Source organism: Tamandua tetradactyla, chromosome 8 (genome assembly GCF_023851605.1).
Source record: "Tamandua tetradactyla isolate mTamTet1 chromosome 8, mTamTet1.pri, whole genome shotgun sequence".
NCBI classification, from domain to species: Eukaryota; Metazoa; Chordata; class Mammalia; order Pilosa; family Myrmecophagidae; genus Tamandua; species Tamandua tetradactyla.
This window is the reverse complement of record NC_135334.1, coordinates 53,716,360-53,731,977: the sequence shown is the minus strand read 5'-3', so window position 1 is coordinate 53,731,977 and position 15,618 is coordinate 53,716,360. Positions and strand designations below refer to the sequence as shown.

General features: G+C 35.7%; 1 protein-coding gene and 1 pseudogene across 1 annotated transcript; both read right to left on the bottom strand.

Annotated features, from left to right (window-relative positions):
• Positions 1 to 15,618, bottom strand: part of LOC143645099 (tripartite motif-containing protein 43-like) — a 601,918-nt pseudogene that overhangs the window by 572,040 nt on the left and 14,260 nt on the right.
• Positions 6,911 to 8,137, bottom strand: LOC143643871 (upstream-binding factor 1-like protein 1). The gene has a single exon (XM_077112329.1). It carries the CDS (start codon positions 8,135 to 8,137, stop codon positions 6,911 to 6,913), a length of 1,227 nt encoding a protein of 408 aa, XP_076968444.1.

The window sequence follows — 15,618 nt, the reverse complement described above, 5'->3', positions numbered from 1 at the left end:
TTTTGTGAGGTCTCCCATTGCCCCATACCTTCACCAACATATGTTATTGAAGACTTTTTAATTAAAGACACTCTAATAGATATATGGAGATACGTAACTTTTGTTTTGATTTTTATTTCCCTAGTGACTAGTGATACTGAGCATCTTTTTACATGCTTATTTGTCATCATATATCTTCTGTGGGGAAGTGTCTTGTCCAATTTCTTTGACCAGTTTTAATTTAGGTTGTTCTTTTAGTTGAGTATCATGAGTATCTAGGAGTTTCTAATCTGCTATATGAGTTGCAAAAATTGTATCACATTCTGTACCTTGACTTTTCATGTTTTTTGCATTGTCTTCCAAAAAGCAGGAGTTCTTAATTTTCATGAAATCCAAGTTATCAATGCTTTTTCTTTTGTGGATTTTGATTTTTGTGTAATAGCTAAGCAATCTTTACATAACACAAAGTCACAAAAATTTTCTCCTGTTTTATTCTAGATGTTACATAATTTTAGATTTTATGCTTAGGTCTATTATCTATTTTAAGTTAACTTTTTTACTTTTCAAGGGCTATACACTTCATTCTTTCTTATCATGGTGAAGTTCACGTAACATATAATTAACCATTTTAAAGCATAAAATTCGTGGCAGTTTGTGCAATCATGCTCTTGCTCAACCACCCCCTCTCTCTAGTTCCAAAATTTTTTCATCAGCCCAGAACACTCCATACCCATTAAGTTAAAACTCCCCCTTCTCCCTTCATCCTTTCACAATAACTATTCATCTTTCTGTCTCTATTGATTTGCCTATCCTGGAAAATTCATATCAACAATGTATACAATATGTGACTCTTTGTGTCTGATTTCATTTACTTGCACCACATACAGTTTCTTCATTGTTTTCTAGAGCTGCGTAATAATCCATTTTATAGATATACCACAACTTCTTTATCCATTGATCTCTTGATGGACGTGTGGGCTGTTTTCAAAAATTTCGACTAATGTGAATAGTGCCGCTTGTACATATATGTACATGTACCTCTATGTTTAACTTTGAGGAACCAACAAACTGATTTCACAGCTGAGCCATTTTCCATTTCCGTCACAATGTAAAAGTTTTCCTGGGTGTCTCACAGTATTGCCGTCCTAGCGGGTGCAAATGGACCTCACAGTATTGCCGTCCTAGCGGGTGCGAATGGGCCTCACAGTATTGCCATCCTAGCGGGTGCGAATGGACCTCACAGTATTGCCGTCCTAGTGGGTGCGAATGGGTATCTCACAGTATTGCCGTCCTACCGGGTGCGAATGGGCCTCACAGTTCTGGTTTCCTTTTCCCTGGTGACGAATGATGATGGACATCTTCACATGTGCTTGTGCCATTTGAATAGTTTCTTTGGGGAAATGTTTATTAAAATCCCTTGCCCACCTTTAATTGGGTTATCTGTTGTTTTTTGGTTGTCAGCGTTTTTTTTTTTTAATATTCTGATTACAAAATGCTTAACGGATAGATGATTTGCAATATATTCTCCCAGTCTGTAGGCTGTCTTTTCACTTTTTTGATAATATTCTTTGTAGAAAAGATTTCAGTGTTCATGAAGTCCTGTTTATCTAATTTTCTTTCATTGCTCCTACTTTTGTTGTCAAAACTTAGAATCCATTGCCAAATCCAAGGTCATGAAGAATGCTTTCTCCTAGCAAAGGTTTTATGATTTTAGCTCTCATATTTATGTCCTTGGTCCATTTGTGTTATTTATTATTTATGACTGAGGTAGGCATGCAATTTAATTTTTTGAATGTGGTTATTCACTTCTCCTAGCATGATTTGCTGAAGAGATAGAAGTCTAGACACCTTTGAATGGTCTTGGCACCCTCATAAAAATCAGTTGACCTTAGATGTTTGCATTTATCTGGACTCTGAACTATTATTATTATTATTTGGCTCATTTGTCTTTTCTTGGTTCAGTACCACATGGGTTTTTTTGTTGTTGGTGTTGGTTTTGTTGTTGTTTTGTATGCTGTATGGCAGAGGTCACATTTCATTCTTTTTCCCTGTGAGTATCCCGTTATGGCAACACCATTTGTTGAATTTTTGTTATTTGTTTTTTCCTTTGTTTGTTGTGTTTGTTTGTTTTTTCTGGGGAAGTGCATGGGCCAAGAATCCAACCCAGGTCTCTTGCATGGGAGGCAAGAATTCTACCACTGAACTATCCTTGTACCCTCCACATGGTTTTGATTACTCTAGCCTTAAGTATTAAGTTTTGAAACTGGGAAGGTTGAGTCTTCCAACTTTATTATTTTGTTTCAATATTGTTTTGATTATGTGGGACTTCCTGCAATTCCATATGAATTTGAGGATTGACTTTTCCATTTCTGCAAAAAAGGTCATTGGAATTTTTATAACGATTGCAATGCATTTTGTCTATAGAGCATTTGCTGTCTTATCAATATGAAATCTTTCAACCCATGACATGGGGTGTCTTTCCATTATTTTGATTTCTTTAATTTCTTTCAGCAATGTTTCATAGTTTTCAAGATAGAAGTCTTTCTCCTCCTTGGTCAAATTTAGTTCTAGGCATTTTATTCTTTTGAATGCTAATGTAAACAGAATTTTTTTGCCTTTAATTTTCTCTTTGATTGTTCATTGCAGGTGTGTAGAATAATTTCATTAATTGAATTTTATTTATTTTAATATATTATATTTCTTAATGTTGTGCATTACAAGAATCTTTTTCATTGGAATTCAGAAAAGGGGCAATATCGATGATGGATGAAACAGAGAAAGGAAGGAATCCTCCTACGTTTTATGTGAATCTCTTGTGAGCCAAGCATATTATAAGCACTAATTTTAATTTATATATATATATGATTCATATATGACTATAACTTTATTCCCAGTTCCCAACATATATAGATGAGAAAATGGTTGTGCAAAGAGATAATTATTTAACCAATAACATTATTTTGTCATTTTAAATTTATAATTTTCATCTATATTTATCCATATCTGGTATTGATGTTTTATTTACCAATTAATGCTGGTTCTTACTAATTACATTTACTGGACAGTCTTCCTTGTTGGACACTGAGTACAGGAAGTCAGGAAATGTAGCTTTTATCCCTGTGTCTCATCCAAGTAGGAAAAAGCTTAAGAAATAGTAGGTACTGAATGAATTTGAAAATGTGTGACGCAAAACCACAAGGAAGGCACAACTGAATCTGTATTCCTCATCTTCTAGAATGAGTAATAGACTTTAATATAATGTAGTAGTAAAAAGTCTTTTATGGTGTCTACTTGTAAAGAGTCACATATTTGAAACAAATTTTGCAAATTTAATGTTGAGGTGGGAAGCGAGTGGTATCTGGGTTTTCCAAATATATTCGACACTTCAGGCATCTAGAGTATATATCAAAGTAGATAAATCCTAACGAGTCATAGGAATGTGCTGGTTTGAAGCTACTATGTACCCCAAGAAAAGCCATATTTTAATTCTGACCCAGTGTTGTGGTGCAGCCATTTCTCATAGTCCTAATTCAATATTGTGGAACAGAAACTTTAGATTATCTCCAGGGAGAAGTGACACACCCAATTTTGTGTGTGTGACCTTTTGATTAGATGGAGATGTGACTCTGCCCATTCCACGTGGGTCTTGATTTGTTTACTGGAATCCTTTACAACAGGAATCATTTTGGAAATTGCTGACACAGATGTTGACACTTGGAGAACAGATATTTGGAGGTGCTTGGACCCAGCAGACTGTTGCTGTGAGATGATAAGCAAGCCAGAACCTGGAGAGAGCCAAGGAAAGCCAAGAGTTGCAAGCCAGCCTTGGGGAAACAAATGAGGGACTTGCACAGGAACAGAGGCGGAAAGCAATGGAGCCCAAGAGCAAGGGCCTAGCAGATGCCAGCCACGGGACTACCCAGTTAAGAGAGCTGTTCCAGACCCATAAGCCTTCCTTGAATTAAGAACTTTCCTGGATGCCTTAGTTTGGATTTTTTGTAGGATTAGAACTGTAAATTTGCAAGTTAATAAATACCTTTTTTAAAAGCCATTCCATTTCTGATATATACGATTCTGGTAACATTTTAAAAATTAGTACAAAAAATAAAAGCATATATTTACACTATATTTTATATATATATATGTATAAATATATTGTACATTACTGACTGCTTATTAAATGTCTAGATATTTTAGTCATTATTTATATCTGCTGTGCCTTGGGCATCACTTGCCTGCTTGTTTATTCAATAAAAACTCAAAATAGGATTTAACAAATAGTCATTTCAATAAAAGAAAACATAAAAATATATTTAGGAGACTGGCATATATATAAAATTTTGAAAGAACCTAGTCTGAAATTCAAAACATTTTCTGTTATTCTCTTAATTGCCTAAATGTTTGTAAATCATCACCTATTGTATTACATTTTCTTAACTCAGCTATTTCCCCTGTATTTAACACACTCAAAGCATGGAAAAAATATAACCATTCAAGACCATTTATTAAAAACCTCTGAGAACTTGGCACGCCTATGACCCTTCTCCAGGGGCTCACATTTACAATTGTGTGATGAGAGGGTAGATCACCTTCACTGAGCTTGGGGAGTTAGGAGGACCTACTAATATAGCAGGGAAAGGATATGGGCAGTTGGGTATTTGGTGAGATCATTACCGAAGTAGTTCTTGCTTAAGGAGGAGTTTTGGAATTTTCATGAATTATGATTTATTCTGGAGTTCTAGATTGGTATGTCAGAGAAAAATGCTGATGGATGTTATTGAAATAGTTTGTAATCTGAATTTCTCTACCTATATGTGGTAGTTTTGAGCTGTTAGGCACTCCCAGAAAAGGCCATGTTCTCTTTAAAAAAATACTTTTATTGACAAGTCTTCACACACATACAGACCATACCCAGTGTAAAATCAGTGGCTCATAATATCATCAAACAGATTATATTCAATGAGATAGAGGAGTAAGGGGTATAGAATGCATGAATTTTTTCTTTTTGTTTCTTTTTCTGAACTGATGCAAATATTCTAAAAATGATCATGACCATGTTCTATTAATCCATTCCTGTGGGTGTAGATCTATAGTAGGTGGGACGTTTTTTTGTTTGCTTCTTTGTTTGTTTTTAACTTTTTATTGTATACTATAACACATACAAAGCAAAGAAAGAAAAGAATAATAGTTTTCAAAGCACTCTTCAACAAGTAGTTACAGGACAGATCTCAGAGTCTATCATGGGCTACCATAACTTCCTCTTAGACTTTTCCTTCTAGCTGCTCCAGAATACAGGATGCTAGAAAGCTTAAAAAATTTTTATCACCACAATTGACTTTTTTTTTCTCTTTTTTTGTGAAAAATAACATATATGCAAAAAAAGCAATAACTTTCAAATAACAACACCACAATTAGTTGTAGAACAGATTTCAGAGTTTGGTAAGGGTTACAATTCCACAATTTTTGGTTTTTACTTCTTGCTGTTCTAAAATACCGGAGACTAAAAGAGTATTCAATGTAATGATTCAGCATTCATATTCATCTGTTAAATTCTATCTTCTGTTTAACTCCACCAACAACTTGGGTCTTTCTGTCCCCCTCTTTAGGGGTGTTTCAGCTATGCCCATTCTAACTTTTTTATGTTGGAAAGGTCTGTCACTAATGTGGGTTAGGGAGATGGAAGCAGCTGATCTTCTGGAGAGGTTGGGCCCTCTAGGTTTCAGGACTTAACTGGTCCAGGGACCTTTCTGGAGGTTGTAGATTTCTGGAAAGTTATTCTAGTGCCTGGAACCCATGTGGAGTTTTATATATCTCCCTTATATATTGTGCAGTCTGTGTGTCTGGGCCAACTATGGGAGAGATTTTCCTCTCCAGACCTTCTCCCCCTAATTATATTTTCTTTCAATTTTTTAGGGAAGAAAGGAAATCCTTTGACTTTAATTGAATATTTAATAAGTGTCCTGCTTCTTTCCACAAATCTTTTTATTCTAGAAAGATCTAATTTAGATAATTAAAAATGGAAATTAAGATTGAGTGAATTTGATAAATATGTTCAGAAGTGTTGCATAAATATGATTTCCTTGACTTTGTAATGGCTAAGAAAATTTGTATAAATTCTAAGCATATCAATACAAGTAAGAAAGTAGGTTTATTTCTGTATTGTGCCAAATGTTTGATATTAGGCAATCCATTAATAAAATTACCCATAGCTATGAAAAACTTAGATGACAAAAAGATATAATGAATATGAATACATACATTATGGACTACAAACCTCCAAAATATAAGTAAATAGACATTTTATTAGTATGCTATAATTCATTTCAACCGTATATATCAGTATAATTTTAACAGTGGCAAATCCAGTAAGTCTTAGTTTATAGGAGTAAAACAAGACCAAATCATCACAGTTCCTTAACATTGTCTGGATATACAACCCAACGTATTTAGAAAGACAAATGAATTAATGGTACAACAATCGAAAATTTGGGAATTATTTTGAGATATTATAATTGCTTACTTACAATAACACTTATAAATCATAAAATAATTCACTAAATGTCCAGGAATCCAAAGGAACACCTCCATAAAGGAGGTAGAGGTCACAGACTCATGAGAATTCCCCTACTACTTCTGACACAAAGAAGATAAGGAGAGCAAACTTCTCAATTCAGGAATAGTCAGCCTAATCCCAGGTGTCCTTCACCATCTAGTCACCTCATTGTTTATTCCAAGAGATTTAATTTATGGAGTGCTTCAGGAGAAATGATATAGATGAATGGGGTGGATTTGGGGATACTGGGTCCAATTAAAGTTATTCTGCCAGAAGGGCATCTGCAAGGGCAGAGAGGAGAGTCTTCTTCCCTTGTCAAAAATGCCCTAGGCATTTGCTGAATGTTCTTTCTCCAACTCTTCAGGGCACGGACCCAGTTCACTTGCAGTCTGAGTGAGAGGAGTCCTCTGAGGAAGTTAAGCTCTCAGACTCACTGTCTTCATCTTCATCCCCACTGCTGGAATCTGAGGACTTAATGCCTTCATCATCTTCCCCATACTTCTTAATTTCTTCCGACCTCCATGAGGACTGGTAATAAACCAAACTAGTTTCTGATGAATGTGTTCCTGGAGCCTGCAGTCCCTGGTCCTCTCCATGTCCTCCTGGCAGGCTCCTCATTGATGGGGACTGCAGAGTTGTCCTTCTGAACTTGGGGCCAGAGCTTCCCATCACACCCATATTCTTGCGCTTAGCAGAGGTGGATTCTCGGTATGCAGCATATTCCCTGGGAGAAAAACTCTTGAGCCAAAGATCCATGTCCACCTTGTACTGTTGCTGCAGATTCTCAGCAAGTTTCTCATATTGCTTCTTTAGGCTCTGTGGGACATGCTGCCAGCGTCTTCCAATCTCCACTCGGCGGTCTCTTTCTGACATATGTTGCAAGTCACTACGCGCCCACAAATCCTCATGGAACTTGTGGTATCCATTCATTGGAGGCTTCATGGGCTCTCCATAGAATTCCATCTTATTGGTAAAATCATTAAGTTCTGGAAGGGACCGCATTTCTTTCACATTTTCCTGAAAACTCTTTTGAGTTTGGCCTTTGAGCTTGTTGGGGATACCAGATGTCTTAGAGTTCTGGATTAGATCAGGGTGCTCTTCCATGAATTGAGCAAGTTTTTTCTTAAATTCCTGTTTCTCTCTCTGGAAATCTTCAGCATATTTCAGCTTCATCTGCTCTGGGAGCTCCTTGTATTTCTTGGACAAGACCTTGGTCAGCTCCTGCTTTTTCAGCTCAGGGTGCATTTGGGAGAACTCAGAACACTTCTCTTTGTAGAAGCGAAAATAAGCAGTCAAGGGCTTCTTGGGAAAATCTGGATGTTTCTTGTGTTTTTTGCTTTTGTGGGGATTTTTCACAAGTTCTTCAGCTTCCAGGAGTAATTCTGTTAGGGTGCGAAACTTTCTCAAATTATGAGAAAATTCTAACCATTTGACTTTGCACATTTCTCCAGAAAAATCTTTAAAAGCTACTTTTCCCCAATCCAAGTGTGACTGGGTTGTTTTAAAGTTGAAGTTGTCATTGTATGGAATGTTATTCCTCATGCGTTCCAGTAACATCATAATGTCTTCTTTGGACCACTGGCCTTGACTTTCAGAAAATGCCATTTCCAGGTCTTTGACTTATATGATCCTAGAAGTCCAGATACCTCTGCAGGAAATTAAAATCCTTCACTGAAGACTTGGCAGGTGAGTTATTTCTGGAAATCTTGCAGTAGGTGTGATACAATTCTCTGGGAGAAAGAGAAGGAAAATTACTCTTCTTCTATGAAATCAATAAAAATAAATCACACCCCTCCTTGGAAATCACACTCCCTTCTATCATTAATCTTTAACAATTTGAAAGGAAAATTGTCCAACTTCTAAGTTGAAATTTATGTTTAGCTTTCATTTGCACCGTGAAAAACTCCCACTCCTCCCCACACTCTGTCCCCCAACCTGCCCCCCAGAAATTCATCAGGACCTATCTTAAATAGAAATGAATGAGACAAATGAGTGACTTTTCATTCAATGTTCTTAGGATAACATAAAGTTCCCAGGAAAGGTTTGAGTAAAAAATCCAAATGAGAAGAGAAATGGCTAAAATGGAAAGGAACAGCCCAGATGGTCATGATGGAAAGTAAAGTTGAGGAGCTGGAAATAAGAATGAGACAAACCAAGGAAGCCCTCACCCCACAAAAAAATAAAAACAAAACCAAAAAACCAACACATCTCACCATGAATTTGAACCTGAACTAAATGTCTACTTTATAGATTCTTTGGAACTTGTGCACCTGAGGAATTGTATACTTCTCTCTTCAGATGGCAAAGATTTAATGAGAATTATTGAACATTTGCAACATTTATTTGGTAAACTTCTTCTTATCTTGAAGCCTCAGTAAAAGTTTGACCTCCTTCAGAAAGCCCTACTCAATACTTGCCACCTACAGGAACTGAAGTGGCAGAAGTGATTCCAACTATCTCCTCATATCCATTTAACTGCAGTTACAATCTTGCCTTTTCTAATTGAGTATCTCTGGCACATATTTCCTCTAGTTATGCTGCAAATTCTCATGATAATTTCTTTAGTAGTGTTTTTAGGGTAATCTTGCATTCTAAAACTAAGCTCAAAAAATACCACCTTGCAAAAAATTAAATAAAACATTAAGTAAAACCAGATTCTGCCTAATTGTGGAGTGAATAAAAGAAATGTAACCTGGCACCCAGGAAAAAAAAATATGGAAGAATGGAAAGTGAACATCAGTAATAGACTTAAGACTCAAAGGAAAGTTGAACTTCTGAGTTGACATCTGAATATTTGAGAAAACTGATTTTTAGAATAATATGATATTCTCAGTAGAAAATAAAAGATATAGCCTTAATTAATGAGCAAGAAAAATTTGAATTGGGTGAGTGAAGAATTAATAATTATATGCAAGATGAGATTGTTAAGGACAGAATTAAAGATGATAGTTGAAGTAGAAGAATGAAAAAATATTATCCAGACATTAGACTCCAGGATGTAGAAAAGACTCTTGGGAAAGCTTTTCTATAATGCAGAATAAAAAATTGCAGAATGAAAACTTTGTAATCCATGAAGTGCTGAGAAAAAAAAAGATTAAACTTAAAAGCTTTTGAGTTTTTAATTTCAAAAATCAGGAAAAATACTATTTTATCAGTATTCTTAGAAAACTAAGAATGGGGACAAGCTAAAAGAAAAGAAAAACTAATTAAGGTAAAAGTAACACTCACAAGAAAAAGTAGAAAAAAATATAAGAAACAAATAAATCCATACATTGTGTTTATGGCCACAAGTAATTGTCACGTTTCAGGAAAAAAATAAGCTGTTTGTATTAACCTTTCAACTATTTTGTAAGTTATGATTGTTTAAAATAAAAAATATCAGACATACTCTAAGAGTAGTCTAACATTAGAAATGAGATGTATAATATTTGGAATCTGAATCTAAAAAGGATGAATTGGTCTCTTTTCAATGATTTTTAAATGTATGATGATGTGTGTAGAGCAGTGAAAATGAAAATTGAGTTGTATTGTTATATGGCACTTTTATGAGTCAGACAGTTTTCCAAACTGTGGTGGGTTGAATAATATCTCACAAGAGGAAATGTCTAAGTCCCAATCGCTAGTACCTATGAGTGTGATCTTATTCATAATAAGGTCCTTGCAGATGTAATTAAGGAACTCAACATGGGATTATCCTGAATTTAGGATGGGCTCTAAATACGAATATTGGTGCCCTTATAAGAGGAGACCCAGAGACCCAGAGACATAGGGTAGGTCATGTGAAGACAGGGGCAAGGGTTGGAGTTTTGTTGCCACAACCTAAATAACCCCAATGATTGCAAACTGAAACCAGAAGCTATGGAGAAGCATGGAATGGATGGATAGTCCCTCAAAGCCTCAGAGGAAACCAACCTTCATCTTGGACTTCAGGCCTCTAGAACTATGGGAGAATAAGCTTCTGTTATTTTAAGACACTCTGTGGAAATTTGTTATGGCAGACCTAGAAAACTAATACACAAATGCTTTACCCTTATCTTATTTTCTTAACTTAATGAGGCTGGTTTACCATTATAGTCATCATATAAATGAGGAAACTAAGAAAATTAAGAGTTTATGCAAATTACCAAGTTATAGAGCTGGTAGAAAGAATTTTTAAAAATAGCAAGAGTGGAAACAACTCAAATGGTCATGAACTGATGGATGGAGAAACATAATGTGGTGTCTCCACCCAATAGAATATTATCCAGACATCAAAAGGAATGAACTACTGACCCTTGCAACAATGTCTTGAGAATATTTTGCTAAGTGAAATAAAACAAACACAAAAGACCACATATTGTATGGACACATTAAATGAAATATCCAGAGAAGGCAAATTCACTGGGACTGAAAATAGATGAGTGGTCACCAGGGCATGGACAGAAGGGGGAATGAGAAGTGACTACTAATTGGTATGGGACATCTTTGTGGGGGGATAAAATGTTCTGGAATTAGATAGCAGTGATGGTTGTATAATATTATGAATATACTCAGTGAATTGTACACTTAAAAATGGTCAAAATGGTGATATTTATGTCATGTGCATTTTATTTCAAGAGGAAAAAAACAAATCATCCTTACTTAAAAATATAGATATATCAAGAGACTTTGAAAAGGAACAAAAGATTTCAAGAGATTAAGTATACTATAGCAAAAATTAAAATTTTCAATAGAATATTAAGAAAATAAAATTCAGAAAGTAGAAAAAAATGAGAAAGTTAAAAAATAGATTTTATCAGTCAGGACAGCAGGAAATAGAATCTATGCAGATGGTTCAGGACCCTTTAATGAGGGGCTACTTATAATGTTGTCAGCAAGGTGACCAGAACACAATAAGGGAGTGAGGCACCAAAGTCCAGCCACAGTGGGAAGCTGCTTCTTTCCCTAAACCAGAGGAGAGAGAAAAGATCTTTAGCTGAATTTGAAGGATTAGCTGATATATCTACAAATCTTGAGAAGAGTTTTCAGTTCAGAGTTTGAGAATGAATTTGTTATGGGTTCAGAGAAAACCAGGGAAATGAACCTTACAAACTCCCAAGAAAACAAAAGTGTTATAAGAGAAAAGAGCTAATTTTTTCACTTCTCACAAGGTCAATAGACATGATCTGTATTAAGAAATATCAGAAGAAGCATATTATTTGGAATCACATATTCTAGCAGGGACAATCTCTTTTGGTACAGCTATAAAAAAGAAGGTAATGTAACTCTCATCAGAAGTTCAGAGGCATAAATATCCAGATAAAATTTATGTCATGAGGAAATATGCAGGTAATGTGGGAAGTGAGAGGTGGAAATAAATACCTCTCTACACTTAACTTTCTACATTTGTACTCAGAAAAGCTCTTCTTGCTGCCCATTGATAGAATGACCTGAGAAAAATTACTGCAGATGTACAGATTATCTATATAAATGAAAATAAGTCACTGGACGTGCTTTATTTTATTCTATGATGAAGTACCGCTTCCATCTATCTCTTATACAAAATAATTGATTAGCATTACATTCATCTTTGACTTTTTCAGTTCTCAAAATTTTAACAATTGAATGTGCTCTTCTCTTTGATATCAACACATTTAAGTAAACTTAATGTAAATACTCTCCATTGTCATAATAGAAAAGCAATAGATTCCGTAATCAAATCAGACTAACTGATCAAAAGATCATTCGCATTAAAAAAATACAAATCCACAATTAAAATAACAGTCCCAGTGTCATCTAATATATTTTGCTTTAAAACAATGACTGGAAGTAATCAGAATTGCCACTTCCAAACCAGAGTGAGGGCAGAGAATCCCCTCTTTCTGGTTCTTCAGTTTCACTGTGGTCAGCAAGGTCACATTTCTAACACCATAAACAATTTCTGGATTGTTATTGGTCACTTTAAAGGACCAAAGCTGCAACCGTAACCAAAGTTTCTAAAGAGGTATTTCTCACATTCAACATCAAGGCTTTCAATTAAGTGAGGTATCATGCCATGATACCTAGGACTGCATAATATCTGGGACTGCCCATCAGGAAATTCACAATTCATGCTTATAAAGAATTCTGAAATAACAGAAAAGTTCGTATTATTTTATAAAATTCAAATTAATAGTAGAGATTATCATTCCATAGTTTGAGTAAACTACAATTAACTACATAATTTTTATTAATTAGGTATGTTACCATCTGCCTAAGAAAGTCTAAGCCTGAGGAGAGTTAAATTAAAATTGTTTATTTTTAAGAGAAAGAAATACAAATTAATTTACTCAGCTCTGTACTCACCTGGATATTCTATAAATAGTCTCACCAGTATTGGGATAAATGACATCTAACTCAGTTCCGGAGGTCTGGGTTCTCTGGCTCTCTGGAGAGCAGCTGTAGCTTTCTGAGGTCTCCACAGTCCAGCCAACTGTAAGTGCCTCTGAAGAGAAGCCTCTGGGATGCCTTTATATCAGGGAGCTTGAAGCCCCGCCCTGATTAGGTTTCTGTAGTTGAGGACCAGCTGGTGGACATCCTTTGCATCACTGATTGGTTTAATACGCTTCCTAATTTCTATAAATAACTAACTACAAACTCTCTCCAATGCTGATCCATGCAAATGACACCCAGATGACAAATTCATTTCTGAGTTTCTGGGGTCTTGCATTCTATTCCCATTCCCTTCATATTTAAATATACATCCTTACTTTCTGTGATGATTTCTGTCCTTTCTTCACTGTGATCTAAGATCTGATATGATCATATCTTCTGGATTGCCATTTAAATTTCTATTGTTCTAATAAAATTTCACAGTCTTTAGAGTTAAAAGTGGCATTTTAGATCAAAATATGAATGATTATTGTGGGTGACTTGGGAAAATGAGAATTAGTGGGTTAAATGTCTTGCATCCTGGCTGATTTAATTATGAGTTTAGGGAGACGGGATAAACACTAGATAAGGCAAAAATCCCCCATGATTTACTCAAAATTAAATAGATCAAACTCAAATTGGTAATAGGGCATCTTCACTGGGTGATAACATATTGAATACATATCGTTTGACAAAATCAGGATTCATCAAAGTTTTTTGAAATTGGTTTCCTTATTCATTTGCAAATTTTATTTTCAATATGTTTCCAACTTGTAATTATGTTAATATATTCAACTGTTGTGGTTAATTTCATGTATCTACTTGATTAGGTAAAAATGTACCCAGTTGTTTGGGTCATGGAAACAACGGCCTAATGATTATTGTGAGGATATTTTGTAGATTTGAATCATCATTAAGTTGATTGAATCTATGACTGATTACATCTATAGTCAACTTAGGCGATTGCCTTCAACCATGAGAGAAGTCTCATCCAGTGAGTTGAAGGCTGTAAAAGGAGAAGTGATCATTTCAGCATCAGAGAGGAGAATTTTCATTTCAACTTCAGCCAGAAACAGTTTCTCCTGGGGAATTCATCATTTAACAAAAAACTTCATTGGAGTTCCTAGCTTGTGGCCTGCCGTAAGAATTTAGATTTGCCTTTCCTCACAGTTAAATGATCATCCTCCTATAATAAATCCCAAATATCTTTATATTTATAATGTTTATATAATATATATATATAACCTCTTGGTTCTGTTTCCCTGGAGAACCGTGATGAATAAAACAAGAGAGTATTATTTGTAAAAGGGTAAATTAACAAAATGATTAGTTAGCTTTGCACAAAGTACTAAAACATGACTTAAATTTGGATTTTTTAAAGTTATGGGTATACAGAGATTTAGCTGAAATGAACAGGTAAATATCTGAAGCTCACTGGACCCTGGAGCTGTGTTCTCTTCTCTTTCAGTCCTGTCTCTCTTACCCGACACAACTTGGCTGGCCTCCCCTTTGTCTACTGACCCAGACCACCACCCCACGCACCCTGGAGCTCACTGTCCACCTCAGAGTAGGCAGTGGAGCTCCACATCTTGGAGTGCTGGTTGCAAGTTGCAAGTGAGGCAAGGAGAGTGTCCTGCTGTTCATCAACAGCTTGACAAATTGCCACCCTTCCTCTAAGACCAGGAGAAAGTTGTTCTATGTGACTGAAACCAATGAACTGTACCAACATTGTTGATAAAGGGTTCTGGGAACTGTCCTCGCAACACCTGAGTATGGCAGATGCCCCCTTGTAGGCCCTGAACATTGTGCACCAATGGTAGCTTCCTCTGCTCCCTGCCCATCTTCATAACTAATATCGCCAAGTCAGCAATTGCTTCATTGGTCAACTAGAATATTATGTCCATGCTTTCCATCAGGGCCGCAGGGTTCGAGAAGACCAATATGTTTTATGTCTGGTCACCAATTTTGTTACAGGAACCCCAAATGAATATAAAAATTGGAAAGTTAATTCTCATTTAATTCTCTTATAAGAATTGGAGTCATAATATTGTAAAAAAAAATAACATCCAAGTATAATCAGTCAAGGAAAACAGATTAAATCTGACCAAAATCATACACATATTATGAGGAGAGCTGGGAATAGAGATAGAATTTTCTGATTGAAAGAGTGCAGTTTCCAGTATCTAATAATAGATGCTATTCCACACAATCCTGAATCCTTGCTCACCAGGAATTAATCAGAGGAAAGACAAGAAGAGATTCTTGGCCTTCTTTCCTGCCCCAGGGCCCAGTTTTCTCAGCTGTAATTAGTCATGAGGATAATCGTATAATGCTGGTCACATTGAGGGCATGTGGGAAGGACTTAATTTACACTATTACCAACATTCCTTTGATTTGTTTTTCCACTTACCATTTTCTTTAAAATGTTTCTTTGCTTATCTGAGTTTCCGCCATTGTCTCATTTTCCTTATTTTGCCCTTTATCTTATGGCTTTCCCGGGATTCTATCTTTGACCACTTGCTCCTTTGATTGTGTACAATCTCCCAATTCAGCTCATGAAGAAATCTCTGCCTGAATAACATAAGGATTTTAAAGACTGATGAGTCTTTCAGAACCCAGTTGAGTTGATTTGAAACTGAGAAACTTGTAACCTCCTGAACAATGATTACTGGACTTCCCTAAATCTTTATATATGACTACACGTTAGCCCTGCTTCC

Coding starts and splice junctions, on each gene's coding strand:
- LOC143643871 (XM_077112329.1), bottom strand. CDS start 8,137: ATGGCATTTTCTGAAAGTCAAGGCCAGTGGTCCAAAGAAGACATTATG.